The sequence below is a fragment of the Pelobates fuscus genome, chromosome 7 (genome assembly GCF_036172605.1).
Source record: "Pelobates fuscus isolate aPelFus1 chromosome 7, aPelFus1.pri, whole genome shotgun sequence".
In the NCBI taxonomy this organism is placed as follows: Eukaryota; Metazoa; Chordata; class Amphibia; order Anura; family Pelobatidae; genus Pelobates; species Pelobates fuscus.
The window spans coordinates 2,458,987-2,478,330 of NC_086323.1; the positions used below are offsets into that span (position 1 = coordinate 2,458,987).

Sequence of the window (19,344 nt, forward strand, 5' to 3'; positions counted from 1 at the left end):
GAAAGGAAACAGGTTATTCTGTTACATATTCACCAGGAGAAAGAACAGTCATGTAACAGAAAGAGGTGCTAGTCTCAGGAACCTTTCTTTTGGATCCAGACGGCATGAACTGGCCGCAAGGTATATCCTCACTTTAGGGAATTGCTGCATTAGGACTTCTGGAAGAGCTGGAAGGGAGTGAAAAAGAAAGGAAAGTTAAATTATATCCCAGCAAACTAAAAGCCATCGGATTCGAATACTTCCCTAAGACAATTCCAAGCTTCCATTTTCAAAGAAAGAGGTGGAATACAAAGCTTACGGGGTGAGTTTTTAATTTGCAAAAAGGTCCTCACTATACTTCAGTCAATCATAGCCACTTAGTAGGACTGAGCAGAGGAGAATTAAACAAAAAGCTACCCAGAGAACTTTGCTACAAAAGGCAAAACACATGATAAATGTAAAGTTCTTTGTTGCCACCAGTGTATTAATGTAGAACTGGCTCTGTTCATACAGTACGTTAGATTATGTAGTGGTCAGTGTCACTCTCTGTTTTTACCTGTCTCTCTGTGGCTGGCGATGTTTGGAGGACGGGGCAGGTGGCAGCAGTCTGACAGATTCTCCCAGACATACGGGCGGTTTGCGCGGATATTTATTTTGTGACACATACTGTTCTTGCTCCGTACCTGAACGGGTTGAAGAAACCAATTTTGGATTAGAAATCAGTGTAATGTAATATTACCAGTTCCCCATATTATCCGCTACCTCCTACTGGCCTTTAATAGTGACGATTTGGGCTCTGCAAAATTAAAGTGCCTGAGCCATGTCACAGAATTACAGACAGATCAGGAAATGTACTAACGAGTGATGGTTCCTCCTGTTAGAGCATAATCTATATCCAGAATAACACAGGACAAGCGGCCGGTCAACTTTCGGGACTTCCTGTGCAAACAACAATGAATGCTCCCTCCAGTCGGTAATATCTTTCTCCCGAACAGGGATCTCCTGACTTGTCTGTGAGCAGAGCAGGCAGGGGAACAGTTTTAACCGAGGTTCGAGGGATCGCGTATCTAAAAAGGGTTCCAGACGCTCTATGACTATGTACCACTGCCTGCATTCGGGAGACAAAATGGCCACCATTCACTAGAGCACGTGTGCTCGGTTATACGAATGGCAGCCACCCAGAGAAAGTACTGGAGCCAATTGCTAATTTGCAGTTAACAAGCCACGGGGTGGTCGGTGTTCAGTGGCTATAAAAAGGGGAAATTAATATTCGTTCAGGAAACAAATAAGGGGTGCACGGACAACCGAACAGAGAGGGGAACAAGTCTGCTACACCTATTGACCATTGCAATTACAAAGTAAAACCTGAAAGCCACGATGTATGCTTAGAACACTTACTAAATAAGGCACTTTGAGGTTTACAGTGATCTGAGCTTTTCCGATCAGAACACACGGTCATGTGCAAGAACTGGTGCTTTAGCCAAATGGCTCTGTCCTCCTCAAAGGTCTTCCTCTGAAAAACAAAAATTCAGTCAAGAGAGGCTGAATACATCCTGGTGAATAGACTAATCATGCAAAGCAGAAGTGTAAAGAATTTAAACAGTTTAATAGCAGAAACCCCTTACTTCGTGACCCAGTCGGATTGCAGCTTCAGTAAAACTCCTCCTTTCACGGTCAAAGTTTTTCTTCTGTTCGTTGAATAACTGCCATTCCTCACGGAGACGTTCCCCATCCTCTAGAAGGTAGCAGTCCTGAAGGATTGTTGAGGAGTCATAGCTGGGCACATTAATCTGCTGCTGCATGAGAAGAGACTGGTCACTGTTACTGTACACATGAGTGCGGGGTATTCAGTCACAGCTCACAGATGGCAACGTGCCAATTTAAAATCAGACAAAGCTCCAATAACTGCAGATATACAGCACATAGAGGTGCTGATTTAAAGGAACACTCATACACCATAATCGCTTCCAGTAGAGGTGCTTCCTAATGAACATTTTCTAAGTTCTGAGGTCTTCATGTATGGAAGCATCATGCTGTTAAACACTATAGCTTTAAGAATACAAAACTGTATTACCAACGGTATACAGTAAGCCCCGGTCTCTAGCTTTAGGTCCACTGTGGTCAACTAGTAAGAAGTGGGAAACCCCCCCCCTTTTTGTCACTTTAAACCAGCACCAAAGTCCCTCAGTGCTGGTTCCTCACTCTCCAACATCATGGTGATGGAGGAACCTAATGCACGGCGTGTGCCATGAATAAATGCTTTCCTGTGGGGATTTTTAAGATGCTGGACAGCCTGGGAGTGGGATATAGATATGAGGTGGGCATTAAGAATACTCAATTTTTATTTATTCTTATAAAAATCAGTCAGCGGTTCATTTGCCCTGATGAAAGTCCCCTAGGAGGGACTGAACCATCGACTGATGTTATATGAATTAATAAAAGTTATGCATTATTAATACTCGCCTCCTCCGGTCTGAAGTCCTTTGAGTGCGGTCAATTTACTTGGATTCTGGAATTAGTCAGACCAGCACCAGGCACAACAAACAACTAGTAGATAAAAAATAACTTCATAGATAAGCCCCAGTTAACACTGGTGACTAACTACCACAGTTAAATGCTGAGACCTGGTATGGATACCCTAACCACTATGTGACTGCAAGAAATAACCGCCACCTGCGGTTAAACAAATAAATAAAAGTTGAGTGCCTATTGAATATACAATAGTGTTGCAGGACTCTGTGGAGATGGTATTTAACGGTAGCTTAAATATGTATTTCACAAACTGGCAATATTCTGCATAAAATGTATCAGCTAATTGTATCTTTTCTTCCCATATTGTGGTAAGGTCTCAGCATTTAACTGTGGTAGTTAGTCACCAGTGTTAACTGGGTTATCTACTAAGTTATGTTTTATCTACCATTTTAACCACCAATTGAGACCAGATATGGCTTTGAACAGAAATTTGGATTTCATTAGAGAAAATAGGAGAAATGCATTCCACCAAATGATGTCTAATGAAGTCAAAAGTTCTGGGATACTCCCATATCACAACTAGGAGAACTATTGGAGAAGGAAACACAGATCTGGTGGGATATCACAAGTTTTGAGTTCTATGTGTCAAATAATTTAGTACCTAGAGGGTTGAGGCTGCAAAACCCCCTGGCCTATAAGAATAAAGATGAAAACATAATGAAGAAATGGGATCAACTATTAGATATGGGGTCCTTACTGTTAATCATCTTTCCTCATAAATGAAAAGAAGAAAGAATTGGAACAATTAGAAGCTCAAATTGAACAAATTAAAAAAGGAGATATCCTCGGAAACACGGGATGGCCAATATGCAGAACCTTTAGATAAGATTGAAAGAAAGGTGAAAGACTTGGATAACAGAATAAGAGAAGGCAAAAGGAAGAAAATCATGAGGGATAAAGAAGACTACGATAGAGGAATACAGAGAAATTGGAGGAAGCAAGCTAAAAGGAACGTAACATCAACAGAATATTACCATCATGAAGGAACATCCAGTATAGGATGGAATCAAGTAAGAAAACAGAGGAATGAAAGAGTAGAATATCCCAGAAGGGAGAAAGAGAGACCACAACACTATCACAACCGGAGTTATTCCCCAAGAAGAGAGAGAGAGAGAATCCATTCCTGGAATAGACCCACACACAATGAGAGGTGGAGAATGAGAACACCACATGAGGATAAAAAGATTGAAAAAGAAAAAAAAAAAGAGAAATTTGATTCCAATCTCCCAAAACGAAACACAGGGATTTTTTTAGGGGATTTTTTAGAGAGACGAGAAGAAACAAGGTCAGCACTGAAGAAAACATGGAGAAAAAGGAGAGATCCACCACGATCTCTGATACAAAGAAAAAAGAATAAGAAGAGAAAAAAACAGAAGAATCGAATCAGAATTAACAACTATACTAGATAAAGATGAAGTTAAGAGTGTATTCAATTTATCGGATCATAATCTGGATAATCATGAAATGGCCTTACTTAAGAAGGGCCTTAAATTTGCTCCGAGTGAAAAAAATTTTTCACAGTTTAACACCTTCATTGATCTCCATAAATTAATCAGGAAACTTACTGTGAAAAAATATTTTTGGGAGAATGAATACACCAAGAATAATGAACAGGTAGAATATATCCACACAGATCTTCACCCACAACAAGTAAAGAGTGACAATATCAAGGCATTTGAAAGATTGGTTGAGAAAGACCTTAGAAATCTGAATAAAGGAAGCAAGAAGAAAGATAACTTGACCCGCAAAGAAAGACAAGTGTTAAAAACACTAATGGAAAACCCTGAAATAATTGTAAGGTCAGCAGACAAGGGAGGGGGAGTTGTAATTATGAATATCACAGACTATGAGAAAGAAACTACAAGGTTATTAAGTGATCAGAATACATATCTACCCCTCACAGAGAACCCTCAGAAACAATTTATGGCAGAATTCCTCGAACTAATTGATGAAGGAAGAGAGAGAGGAATTTTGAACAAAAGAGAATATGATTTTATACGTTGCAATCATCCAAGGACGGCAGTTTTTTATCACCTGCCAAAAATCCATAAAAGTCTTGTCAATCCTCCTGGGAGACCTATCATCTCAGGAATTAATTCACTCACAGCAAATTTGTCACAATATGTGGACCAGTTTCTACAACCGATGGTGATCCAATTACAATCGTATCTGAGAGACACAACACAAATAATCAATGTTCTCTCAACTATCAAATGGAAAAAGGAGTATTTCCTTGTGGCAAAACTAGCCACTTCTGGACTGTAGTTATTAAAGGTTGTCCGTAGGCTGAATATGTGCTGTGTATTTTAACCTGTGTATGTACCGTATTGTGGCCGTTCGCATGCTGGCAGCCGTATGCTGCCAGCACACCAAGCATTCATACGACGAAGCACGGCTATCCTGGCCGTTCGCCGTACGAATACGGGCTCCCCAGGTCGACCACACATTCCCAAGTCGTGTGGTACCAATTCACCGATTGCAACATTGTTGCAATCGGTAATTAAGGGCTCTCCGAGGGGGCCGTCGATCCACTACCGACCATGCGGCGGTCGGCCATCTTGGACCCTTTGTCCCTGCAGCGGTGTTCGGTCGTCGAGAGCCTGGAACTGAAAACGGCTACTCGATGATTTGAACGCCGCTGGACTTCCAGAGCGTTCGGGAGTCCCGCGTTCGGTACATTGTATGTCCCGTACTTATTCGGTACTTTTAAACTCACTTTAATGTTTTATTGTATTATGTGCGGCGTTCGGTCAATTCAGCTGGGATCGGAGCGGTATTCTCACAAAGTGTGCGCTCCGACCTCAGCTATCTACCGAACGTTCAACTATTGCAGAGTACCGAATATTGTGTAATTGCTGTATTTTAATGTCAATTGTCGGTTTTGCTGCACGAGGAGATAATCCACTTAGTCGTCCATTTTAGTGGGAGTATCTTTCTCGTGCAGCAAGGCCTGTTGGGAAAGTCACAGTGCATGGTGGGAGAAATCCCCTGGAATTACTGTCTGGAAACCCCTTGCATGGGGAACTGTATAAATATGCTGCCTGTGAATAAACCGAGTTAGTTGACTCCCAAACTGTGTTTCGTCCGGTTATTGGGAGGATTGGGAATATTGCCTTGCTTTCTACTCTGACTGTGGATTTCCTAGATGTACCAACGGATATCGTATGCTGATACATTGCATTCCGTTACATTCCTAGTTACTGCAGATGTGGCATCTTTATACACAGTGATTGAACATCTTCAAGGTTGCAAAGCCATACAACATTCTTTTGCCAAGTATTCAGAATTAAAAAAAGATCAGTTTTCTTGTACAGTGCATCGCTTTTATTTTAAGTCATAATTCATTTTGGACACAGCAGAAGTTTTATCTCCAAATAGAAGGCACCGCCATGGGAACCAGGTTTGCGCTGAGTTACGCTAATCTTTTTATGGGAAAAGGAATTTATTTGGAATAGTTCCCCATTCAGTGCAAACCTGGTCCTGTGGCGGCGCTATATAGAGGATTGTATTTTTATCTGGGAAGGAAGTCTATCCTCACTTGAAGATTTTAAGAAATATTTAATTTTTAATCCATACAATTTAAAATTTATTTTTACCCATTCTCAAACCTCAGTGGATTTTTGGACTTCGAGATATACATAAAAGAAGAGATGCTTTTTACTAAAACTTAACAAATCCGTCAACTGCAACAGTTTTATCCCTTCAGACAGCCATCACAAAAGGACGTTGCTTGATAATAACCCGTATGGACAATTTAGACGTAATAGGCGTAACTGTACTGAATTGGATATCTGGAAGGACCAAATGGAGAAGATGAAAACGCAATTCATGAAGAAAGGATATAAAGAAGAGAGATTGATTAGTGCTATGGAGAAGGCCCTTAACCTGCCAAGACAAGAAACCCTAGAAAGGAGAAAAGAACCATGTAAATTGAATATGGAGACCCCAGCATTTATAACTCAGTTTAGTAATCAAGCAGGAAAAGTGAAAAACATTCTGAATAAACATTGGAAGGTTTTAAAGGGGGACAACATATTAAGCACAATATTGGAAGAGAAACCCAGAGTGATTTACTCACGTGCACCAAATCTTAAAACAATGCTAGCCCCAACACTAAAAGAAGTAAGACAACATAATGGCAATTCGGAAGACATGGGTTTCCACAAATGTGGTAAATGTTTGGGATGTAGAAACAACCCAACCCAAGCATCAATAATCAAACAATTTCAAAATATGAAAGGGGATGAGGATTTTAAAATTAGAACAAATTTAAATTGCAATTCCAGTGGGGTTATCTACCTTTTGATATGTCCATGTGGAAGACACTATGTAGGACGAACATTTTTCAAGCCATCGCAAAAGTGAATGTACATTGGAGGAGGAGACCCAGAGAAAGCGCTGGATAAAATTGAAGCACGATGGATTTTCAAACTCAATAGTCTTGAACCATGAGGTTTAAACAAAGATTTCGAATTGAATGCATTCCTTTAGTATACTCCACCCGCCTATTTAAAACCGCCTTTTTTTTTTTTTATACAAGAAGATAAATTCTGAGTTAATAATATATATATGAAAGAATACTGTAACGGACCGTTTCAGCATAAAAGGGAATAAAATCCGTTTAGGCGATAATCCCCTTTTTGAGAGACAGGCACAGCTACTGCAGAACACCAAACTCCCGAACTGGATACGAAATAACACTCCGAACAAGAAAAGCATACAATCCGCTTACACTCCTGGCAGTCAGCTTACAATCCAATTCCCCCCAAGAACGAGACGACACTTCATTTTGAGGGTTAAACAGGAACTGAGGACTGGCTCATCCAGCCTGGCTTTTATTTCCAACTCACACATACAGGCCACACCCAGGGGGAGGCATAAAAGAACCAATGACATAGATGTTACCTCCCACACATCCCCTCCCCTTAGTGTGACACATAATCCCATTATGCATACAGTTTAAAATATACTTTTACACAACTTTCATAACTCTAAAACCATACATCACATTCACATAAAAATACATATCCACAATCAATCCATTCAGGGGAACAACATTAAAAAATGGCATGGATCAGACCAGGGGTTCAAAAGTTAGTAAAGTATCTTTTAAAACCCCTAGCTTTCCAGCTCAGACTGTTTTTTACAGAGCCTTCTCTGTGCTGGAGAAGTAATCTAATTATCTCCAGCACATAGACAGACTCCATTAACCACATGGTTACAGAAAGACATAAAACACTTTAAAATACAGAAAGTTGAGCAGAGCAGCACACAGGACGTGTTTATGTGGAGCTCCTGCTTCACTAATCAAAAATTGACCCAAAAAGCCACAAATCTACCGAGCAGAGACCCAAATACCTAGCAGTAACAAGTTTTAGACCCCCTACAGAGAGATGGGGAAGAAAAACAAAAAAAACGCCCGCCTGGAGAGCTCACACCAGCCCGACATCAGGCGAGCTTTTGAAAGGCCGCAGCACGCTCCACAGGCCAAAATGGCGCAGGGTAGGCCCAGAAACGCCAGCGAGTCTGATTCATCCATGGAGGAGAACATACAGAGCGCGACCCCGGCCACCGCATTATATGGGTCGGAGTCGTCGGACTCGGATGACTCACCTTCAACAAAGGGCGATATCAAAAAGCTCCTCCTGGACCTCCGAGAGATGTGGAAATCGGACTTGGCCGGTGTGAGGACAGAAGTGACCGACATGAAGGGGCGCCTGGAGGCAGTGGAAACCCGGGAGGGACAAAGAGACGTCTTACTTACCGACTCCAGAAGGCAAATAGACGAACTGACACTCCAACTCCAAAGACTCACCCGCTCGGTTACGGTGATGGAGACGCACCACCGCAGAAGAAATGTCCGCATACGCGGAACCCCTGAAGATATAGGCCCGGAGGCCTTATTAGCCTACGCAAACAAAGTAGCTGCGACTATGGGGGCAAAAAAGGAGGGAGAAACATGGCCGATTACGGCAGCGTTCAGAATCCGAAAAGCCCCGACCGCCCCAGCGGACGCACCAAGGGACATCATAGCCGTTACCCAAGATGTCACAATCAAAGCGGCAATGATGGCCTCCTCCAGGAAGACCCCCACCGTCACCGTGGACAACCATCACATACAAGTTTTTGCTGACATCCCATTCACAACTCTGCTGGAGCGGAGAAAATTTCTGCCGATCACCCGCCAACTGAGAGACAAAGGCATCAGGTACCGGTGGGGAGCAGCAGGCACGCTAGTGGTCCTACAAAAGGATTCAATCCTCACACTATCTGCGGACGAAAACCCGGCAAGATTCATCCAGGCCCTCCAGCTGCAGCAGCAAGTGCCCACGGACGGGGCGGGCGAGACCGAGAACCGGGAGACAGGTCCGAGAGAACAACACTAGGGCGGAGAGGAAGCGGAGCAAACAGCACTCACACAACCCCCTACAGACCTGAACAGGTTATTTTCAACCACATGACGGGATACCCCCCCCTCATATGCCGGGACTCCTGATTATTAATGATGACTGCCACTGTTACGTCCACAGATCTAACCACAGCAACCCGGGGCTCAGCACCACGACCCATAAGACTGCGCACCTCTGCCATTAATTTTACACTGTTACCCTCACTCCACTAGAGATACGTACAGGGGCTGTCCAGAAGGGTGCCCAAATTTTATAAGTGTCATCGCCGCAGTTTGCTGAAGAGTGTATTCTAACTCTATATGAGCGGCTTACAAACAACACCTGTAGCCACACTAAGACCCCACACACCAAAAGGGCCACACCATAAGTGCTATAAAGGTCTATAAGACTATCAGGGTCACCAAGAGGAAGAACCTCAGCCCTTTATTTTATTATTCACTATTCTAGTTATATACTCGGTCCTGTGCACTCATACCAGTGGCCAGTAAGCTTTAACCCCTACAGGGGGGACCAGCGCGAACCGCCATACGGTCCACTTTGGGTCCGTCTAAGCTGCCAGCATGTTGACCCTGACAACCCGCGCTGCGCATCCTAAATCCGGCTTACCAGCTGGCAAGACATGTTACCTGTGTAAACCCTGAGTCCTCACGAGTCGAAAGCAGGGCATGCGGTAATGTACACCTTAAGCCCAATAGTGCTACTAACCGAGAAGCCAACCCGATATTCTCGAACCCACACGGAGTGCCAAAGAGCTACAGTGCACTGCACACCATGAGTCCGCATAGGCGGCGGGTGTGTTCTACAGATTTGGGTTAATACAGTTCCCTCCCTGTGAGTACCAGAGAAACTAGCGAGTTCAACCAAGAAACACCCATGTTTATTATTAATTATTGTGATGTTTAATTTGTATTCCATTGTATTCCTTTTATCTACCTGTAATGGTTGATTGTAAAATACCATCAAAACCAGTGGGACTGTTCCCACCACAAAAATAAAGAATTAATAAAAAAAAAAAAAAAATACAGAAAGTTACTTTTTATCCATAACACACAGACATTTCACATATCCCCAGATAGCTGGGATCTGAGCACACAAAACTACCGAATAGCGCGCAGATCCTATTCACACAGTACAATTGCCATGGAGCTAAAGTCTTTCATTATATGAATAGGCTCCATGGTATAGCTATCTGGGGTATCACATTCCCATAAAGTCTGGTCCATAGTCCAAAGGCAGCAGGCGGGCAACCAGGCTTCTCCAGTTCACAGTGGCGAAGTTGGTTTCGCCACAAATACGATAATTGAAAGGGAACCTATTGTGGATTGGGAACACAAGAACCGAGTTTATATGGCCATTATCACGTTTTTTTAATATGACGATTTTTTTATGTGTTAGAACATTAACGAAAAATTTTATGTTTTTCAGAAAATTCCTCCAAGGAGAATAAGATATCCCATGATAGAATGATAAAGTGGATTATGGAGTTTAAATATTATAGAAATATGACTTATTTATAATTAATTACATTTTATGGTTCACTGTTTTTAAAAAGTACTAATGTAGTTTTATATTAATGCCATGTGTGCAAAATGTATTATGAAGCAAACGTTCTCTTTTAAAATGAAATGACCGTGTTTACTTATCCCTTTCATGGTTTATATTAAATTAATTATGCTTAAGTTGGATCTACCTTTATACTTTGAAGATGCACAGTGAAGTTCATATAGCAGCATTTCATTTCCAATAGTAATATATTAGGAGATAAAGGGTTAATACGAGATTAGATAGGATATAATAGTTTAGCAAAGGTTTCCTCTTTTTGAATATGATGATATTATTCATTTAATCATTATTATCCTATTGTGGACATCATGTTAAAGTGCAATATGCATTTGTATATTTTGAAGATGAAGAGTGAAAATGTATGTAGTAGAATTTCGATTTTTTAGTAACCTATTAGTAGATAAAGGGTTAATATTCTAACTGTGTAATGAGACCAGACAGTATATAACAGAAGGGAGAACCGAGATTGCCATCCTCTGATCACGAAACGCGTAAGGCGGCACTCTGCACTAATTTCCAGGAGAGCAGGTTGGAACGCATCCGGAGCCGCAGTGGAACGCACGCGGCTGGCAGCAAGTTCTCATACAGCACGAGGAAGTCTATACTCGATACATCCGGCCGCTGAGAGAGTGATTTACATCTTTTGGACCCTCAGACTGTACACTTGTTAGCAACTGCTCTTCACATTGGGAATTTAATTGTTGTTTTTTTATATCAAGTGTGTAAGTTTTAGACAGTTTATTGATGTGAATAAAATCCTTTATATTTTAAAGAAATCTGTCGACTACACAATATAATTAACCCAGAACCTTGAATTTCTACTACAGTGGGATATTTTATTTTTCCTACCTACTATATTTTACCTTATAGTGCATTGGTTTATTTAATTAATAGAACCTTTACTCAGCTATTTTATATTCTTCTTACCACAATATGGGAAGAAAAGATACAATTAGCTGATACATTTTATGCAGAATATTGCCACTTTGTGAAATACATATTTAAGCTACCGTTAAATACCATCTCCACAGAGTCCTGCAAACACTATTATATATTCAATAGGCACTCAACTTTTACAAACAAACATCTATCTACCAGGAGTGCAAGCACATTGGATCTATATATTTATTAAATTAAAAGATCTCTTTATTTTATCTCAATTAATGTATTAGTTAAACCTATACTTCAGAGAAACTGTTCTACAAAATAAGCTGACAATTGGTGTCAAACTAAATATTACTTATAGGACTAGTTAACTGATGCTAGATGCCAAGTAAATATAGGATATATTTCATGCAATAAAAAGTAAAATCAAAAAGTGCAGAATGCTTAAAACAGTCGAAAGAGGGCTCAGTCAAAATAAATAAAAAAAATACAGTACAATTACCACACAAAAAGGAGTGGGAATTCAAGAGAATCCAGACAATAAAGACAAATATCCAAACTTCGATGTGCCAAAATAGTCTCGATATCAAAAGAGGTAAAAGCATAGTCCAAATCTCTCTGAGGTCTGACGATAAGTGATTACCAGTTAGTCAGCCCGGGGGTCCATTCCTTGCAGAGTTATTGGAAGAGTCCAGCGTGCCGACACATGAGGAGAGACTATTCTGGATAATTGGATTTTTACCTATATGAAGTGTCTTTATCAGTCATGTTACGGTTTTTTAGTCCCATTCTTGTGAGTGTGACTAGTGAACAGTGTTTCGTACAATGACCGTTTTGTCAAAGTACTTTTTTGGCGTTTTAATCTCTTTATTAATGGAGTTATTCACTAGAACCTGAATGTTATGAGAGTTGGGGGCAGGGCCGGACCGCCATGCTGCAAGGTCGCATAACAGAGAAGCTCCTGAAACTTATAATATTTTCAGCCCACAAAAACTGAAAAGCTGTGGCCCAGTGTAAGAAGGCATCCTGGCTCTGAGGAGAGGCTTGCTGACTGGTTTTAGTCCCTTGGAGGGGTGCTCTCCGTCGTCCACGATGGGGATCACTCGGGCAGGCGGTGGGGTGGACGGCCGCTGCCCCACTATCCCGCTAACAGTGCCATGCTAGAAGTACAAAGCAGTGTAGGGCCGGCCCTGTTCCCCTCCCCCCCCCCCCCCATGGGACCGGTGGGGGTGCAAAGACACCGGCGTACGGAGCTGTGGCGGTGTCTACACGAGGCTCAGAGGCCGCACGCAAAATGGCGGAGTCCGCATGACGAACCACCACTACCAAAAGAGAGACCAACAATCTTAACACACCAGCACATAGCCAGCGCTGGCCACATAAATATCTACAGGTGCCTGCAAAGAAGCAACTCAGAACCCAGGCTCCGAGCCCGGAACGAGCCAAGACGTGGAGGAAGAGCCAGAGATACACTAAGCCACCACATGCAGCGCTGCAGAGATCAACGGAGGCTGACTCCCACACACGTTCCACCAAGCCCAACCAAGAGCACGGCTTACAGCATGAGATACTGCGTTACAGCAATGCCTGCTATAATTACCCATCTGCCGTGAGAGGACCGCAACGCTCGGGCCGACTACTTACAGCTGAGGGGCTGGAAATACAGAGCAGCGAGGCCGGGAGGATCCACATCCTGCCCACGGAGGGCATTGGTTAAACCGCAGGCTAAACATAAGAGGACCTGCCACTCCGGCGCCAGCCGCAACTACAAACACTGTACTGCATCTCATGATACCGCTTTTAGGCTCTAGCCTGAATACACATGGTCATCTTAATAGCGAGGGGGCTACCAGGGGGCTGATCTTGACTGACATACCCACACCTGTCTGGGAACTTGCCTACTGTTACTTTCAAGTTGTCTAATAAGCCATCCCCAGATGGGAAGCCTAGCAACACAAGCATTTGGATCAACAGCAAAAAACATATGTGAGGAAGGCTGAACTTGATGGACGCAAGTCTCTTTTCAGCTATGTAACTATGTAACTATGTAATAATGAAGCGTCTGCCTACTCAGAGATATACACTCACTCATTCATTCACTAAGCGTCTGCCACACTTATATTAACAGGGCCACTAGATAAGCCTAAACACTCTCTCATACTCACACACTGACCTACACAACTCTGTTTACTCGTATTAAATTGAAAAAATGTGCATAGTTTCTCCATGCCATTTGTATCTATATGTATGAGGAAATCCTGGCATTAGCTATTGTGGCATTGCTGGCGTACATGTAACCTGTATAATCCATGCACAACAAAATAAAGAATTAAAAAAAAAAAAAAAAAAAAAGGACTCATAGTTCGTATATTTAAATTATAGTAGTTAAATGTTTATTGGCAGGTAAAAAACAAAAAAAAAAAAAACAACAACTTTTCATAGGTATTCCCTAAAGTCATGTCTTACCTGGCCCTGCGCTCCCCCACCACAATCTAAAGAGGTGGGTGTTACACTTCCGGTCCGCACGCACTCCTCCGATTTGCCATGCATAGGTGTCACAGTTCTCATCCAAACGAGGTCGCCCCAGAAGTGAACCCGGGTGCTTTATGCGTTCCTGCCTCTGAGCCACTTCGGTCCTTGATTTGGCCTGAAGTCTCCAGCACTGGGTGCTGGACTTAACCTGTGACTGCTCCTGTCAATCGTGGTCCAGCTGTAAAGCATCACTGATTAGCCAGGTACTCTCCCTGAGGGCAGTGTCAGTTCATTGACTCTGGTTCTGCTGTATGGTTCGTTTTTTGTGTATCCAGATAGTTTTGCTCCTGACCTTGGCTTATTCGCATCGTGTATTCTGATTTCTGGCATCCTCTGACCTTGGCTTTCTTACCGTATATCCTGACTTCTGGCATCCTCTGACTTTGGCTTACCCTCGACAATTCTCCTGCTTGTGTCCTTACCTGTACTGCAACTTGGAGCAATATCCTGCACAGCCCCTGTGCACAGACTCACAGGCCAGGTAAATTCTTACATGACCACCGTGGCCTGTGTTTAATTGCAAAGGTGAGCATAAATCTCTGCCTACCGGACTACCAACTAAGGTAAGCCGTGACAATAGGGAACCTTCCTCAAGCAGGGCCAACCTCCATGACGCAGACACGTTGGATTTTATTGCCTGCATCTGAATGGAATGACGTCACGTCACTCCATTCCTACACACCCTAGCAAGCGCCAGCTCTGGAATTACCATAGCAACCACAGAGCAAGCGATTAGCTCGCTAGCCCATTCCTGGGACTAGAGGACTGTGTTGGAGACAGGATCTAGAGTTTTAACATTTTTTCATGGGTCCGGTTTAGTGGTACCTTCCCTACTTATATGCAAGAAGTACCTGCATCTGATTACAGGGAGTTCTTAAAACTACAAAGAACTAAGAAGCATAGATCAGGGTGTTGGAGTGGATGTGATCTACTTGGATTTTGACAACGCGATTGCTACGCATCCTCACAATAGGTTAGTCTTTAAACTAAAAGAATTTGGTGTAGATGGAAATTCTTGTTCTTGGGTAGAACATTGGCTTAAAAATTAGAGTATGACGAGTTGTTATTAATGGTAAATTTTCAAGATGGACAGAGGTGGCAAGTGGTGTCCCTCAGGGTTCTGTTCTGGCACCGCTTCTATTTAACATATTTATAAATGATCTTGAAATGGGCATAAAAAGCCATGTTTCGGGGTGGAGCTTGCTAACCAAACAGAGCAGACGCCAATATTGTAAAGCGCTACGGAATCTGTTGGCGCTATATAAATGGCAATAATAATAATAATAATAATAACCCTCCAGCTGATCTCCCTGATCGGATCTGCATCGATAGATGGCTTTCTTTCACATGCCAAAGCACTAAGCCACTGCCTACTACACCCTGACCATCCCGGGTCTGGATGCTCTCCTATGCGGTAACACCACACAGAGCATGCCAAACAGTGCTTAACGCATCACTGACTCCCCAGGACTCCATGCCAGCGATGGGACGCCACTCCCAAAAGCTGAATCGCGTGGCAGATAGCAGGGACATAGGAGACATGCTAAGGGAGCCGGCCCAGCCCAGACTGATCCCTGCAGAGGGTCAGAGAAGAACACCCAAGCGCAGGGGGAGAATGTAGCCACGCTACTCACCCAGGTAAGTCTGATACACTCTTGAGACCTCTGACGGGTCAGCTTCCACTATCAAACACGACCTGAAAATCCTGCAGGCAGACTATGGGCAGCTGACCCAATGCTTTTAAAAACAGACATACAGGCCATCACTGACCGGTGCGGGCCTCTGGAGGAAGATATGCTTGACACCAGAACAGACAAAGTCATTAAAGAGACAGTGCACCAACTTTAAGCACACCAGTCAAACCTCTCCCTACAACTCACGAACAGCGCCGGAATCACGTCAAAATCCGCGGAATCCCTGCTGAGGTATCGGCCGAGTAGCTCCCACACTATATCCGCAGGCTACTGGCAACAAGCCTACTCCAGACAACGGCCAAAAAGGTGGTTATAGATGGAGTACATTGCATCACTTGCACTGCTAAATTATCACCTGGAGTTGCAGGTCATACTCAGATGCCAAACCTTCCAAAAACAAAACAAATCCTTTGAGGGATCCTCCGTGACCTTTTTTCAAAACCTCACAAAAAGCACACTACTCTGGCATAAATCACTGGGGACTGGCACCTCACAACTTAGAAAAGCTGCCATGGCCTACCGCTGGGGAGCTCCAGGGTCCCTGATAACTTACAATGGAACCACACACACTAATCTCAATTGAAGGGGCACCAGCCTTCCTGAAATCACTGGGACTGGCAGAACCGAGATCCTGCCCACGTCACCCTTTTTGTCCCGAGAAACGGCGACTCACAAGCCACTAACACCTGAACACACTCTGAGACTAAGCTGACCCACCAGGTTTCGAAAATTGAGAAATGTCCTTGGGCAAAATGAACAAACCTGTTAAGATGTTGTTTTACTTTGTTTCTCAATTTTTCTCTTTTCTTCTCTAGTCGCTCTTATCTAAAAATATTTGTCGATTATACAGCAATAGGGGATGGCCATTACTGAACCAAAATGAGGTTTGAGGTCTCCTAATCCCTCTCCCAACCTCCCTTCCCCCAGGCCCCTAGGGTCAGGGCCAGATTAAGAGCCCAGTGGGCCTGGTGCTGACAATTATGAGGGGCATAATTACAGAATCTTATCGACCAAAAACACTAAAACAGTCAAGCGTTATGTATATGGTGGAGATGGTGCCAGAGGGAAACTCATAGGATGCAGCTATAAGAAAACTCAGATTTTCTAAAAATATGCTAATCTCTCTCTAATTAATGCTTTAATCTTTCAAGTAAATCCATTCCACCTAACAGCAGTGTCCAGTGCAACAGGAAGTCAATGGGCGGTGTAAAAGGGTGGGCCACTGACATTAATCACGTGACCAGAACTGCCAAAAGGAGCGAAAATGCCCAAAAAGGGGGCATGTCTGCCCAAAGAATTGGAAGGCCAGCCTGGCATCAGTATCCCTATGTATCACAGGGTCAGTGTCCCCATGTCACCCAGTCCACTAGTCTCCCAGTGTCTGTGTCCTCATTGCTCCCAGTGTCCCCATGTCTCAGTGTGTCCTGTGTCACTAGGATACTAGGGGACACTGAGAGACATGGGGACACTGAGACACTTGGGGACACTGGGAGACAGACATTTGGGGACACTAAGACACTAGGGACACTGAGAAACATGGGAACACAGACACTAGGGACACTGGCTGGGAGGCATGGGGACACAGACACTTGGGGACACTGGGAGCCATGGGGACACAGAGACACTAAGGACACTGGCTGGGAGACATGGGGACACTGGGACCTATGGGGACACTGAGAGACATGGGAACACACACTGGGAGCCATGGGACACAGACACTAGCTGGGAGACATGGGGACACTGGAAGACATGGAGACACTGTGTCATTAGTGTCTCTCAATGTCCCTATGTCTCACAGCATCCCCTAGTGTCTCAGTGTACCCAGGTCTCCCAGTGTCCCATAGTGTCTCAGTGTCCCCATGTGTCAGTGTGTCCTGTGTCACTAGGATACTAGGGGACACAGAGACATGGGGACACTGAGAGACATGGGGACACTGAGACAGACATTTGGGGACACTGAGACAGACATTTGGGGACACTAAGAAACATGGGAACACAGACACTGGGAGACATGGGGACACAGACACTAGGGACACTGGCTGGGAGGCATGGGGACACAGGGGCACTGAAACATTTGGGGACACAGAGACATGGGGACACAGAGACACTAAGGACACTGGCTGAGAGACATGGGAACACAGACACTGGGAGCCATGGGGACACAGACACTAGGGACACTGGCTGGGAGACATGGGGACACTGGAAGACATGGAGACACTGTGTCATTAGTGTCTGTGTCCCAATGTGTCTCTCAATGTCCCTATGTCTCACAGCATCCCCTAGTGTCTCAGTGTACCCAGGTCTCCCAGTGTCCTATAGTGTCTCAGTGTCCTCATGTGTCCCCTAGTGTCTCAGTGTCCCCATGTGTCAGTGTGTCCTGTGTCACTAGGATACTAGGGGACACTGAGAGACATGGGGACACAGACACTTGGGGACACTGAGACACAGACATTTGGGGACACCAAGACACTAGGGACACTGAGAAACATGGGAACACAGACACTGGGAGACATGGGGACACAGACACTAGGGACACTGGCTGGGAGGCATGGGGACACAGGGGCACTGAAACATTTGGGGACACAGAGACATGGGGACACAGAGACACTAAGGACACTGGCTGAGAGACATGGGAACACAGACACTGGGAGCCATGGGGACACAGACACTAGGGACACTGGCTGGGAGACATGGGGACACTGGAAGACATGGAGACACTGTGTCATTAGTGTCTCTCAATGTCCCTATGTCTCACAGCATCCCCTAGTGTCTCAGTGTACCCAGGTCTCACAGCATCCCCTAGTGTCTCAGTGTACCCAGGTCTCCCAGTGTCCCCAGGTCTCCCAGTGTCCCCTAGTGTCTCAGTGTCCCCTAGTGTCTCAGTGTCCCCTAGTGTCTCAGTGTCCCCTAGTGTCTCAGTGTCCCCTAGTGTCTCAGTGTCCCCTAGTGTCTCAGTGTCCCCTAGTGTCTCAGTGTCCCCTAGTGTCTCAGTGTCCCCTAGTGTCTCAGTGTCCCCTAGTGTCTCAGTGTCCCCTAGTGTCTCAGTGTCCCCTAGTGTCTCAGTGTCCCCTAGTGTCTCAGTGTCCCCTAGTGTCTCAGTGTCCCCTAGTGTCTCAGTGTCCCCTAGTGTCTCAGTGTCCCCTAGTGTCTCAGTGTCCCCTAGTGTCTCAGTGTCCCCTAGTGTCTCAGTGTCCCCTAGTGTCTCAGTGTCCCCTAGTGTCTCAGTGTCCCCTAGTGTCTCAGTGTCCCCTAGTGTCTCAGTGTCCCCTAGTGTCTCAGTGTCCCCTAGTGTCTCAGTGTCCCCTAGTGTCTCAGTGTCCCCTAGTGTCTCAGTGTCCCCTAGTGTCTCAGTGTCCCCTAGTGTCTCAGTGTCCCCTAGTGTCTCAGTGTCCCCTAGTGTCTCAGTGTCCCCTAGTGTCTCAGTGTCCCCTAGTGTCTCAGTGTCCCCTAGTGTCTCAGTGTCCCCTAGTGTCTCAGTGTCCCCTAGTGTCTCAGTGTCCCCTAGTGTCTCAGTGTCCCCTAGTGTCTCAGTGTCCCCTAGTGTCTCAGTGTCCCCTAGTGTCTCAGTGTCCCCTAGTGTCTCAGTGTCCCCTAGTGTCTCAGTGTCCCCTAGTGTCTCAGTGTCCCCTAGTGTCTCAGTGTCCCCTAGTGTCTCAGTGTCCCCTAGTGTCTCAGTGTCCCCTAGTGTCTCAGTGTCCCCTAGTGTCTCAGTGTCCCCTAGTGTCTCAGTGTCCCCTAGTGTCTCAGTG

At 44.5% G+C, this 19,344-nt stretch overlaps 1 protein-coding gene across 6 annotated transcripts in view; it reads right to left on the bottom strand.

Moving 5' to 3' along the window:
• SSX2IP (SSX family member 2 interacting protein) overlaps positions 1-19,344 on the bottom strand; it is a 41,576-nt gene continuing 22,232 nt past the window's right edge. For 3 of the 6 annotated variants that reach the window (XM_063427631.1, XM_063427633.1, XM_063427632.1), the window contains exons 10-13: positions 1,605-1,775; positions 1,378-1,492; positions 536-662; positions 1-167 (exon numbers count right to left, since the gene is read on the bottom strand). In XM_063427631.1, the coding sequence (XP_063283701.1) occupies positions 134-167; positions 536-662; positions 1,378-1,492; positions 1,605-1,775 (447 nt within the window). In that variant the 3' untranslated portion in view covers positions 1-133. The remainder of the gene's footprint in view (positions 168-535; positions 663-1,377; positions 1,493-1,604; positions 1,776-19,344) is intronic. The other 3 variants (XM_063427635.1, XM_063427634.1, XM_063427636.1) reach the window with 3 other exon arrangements.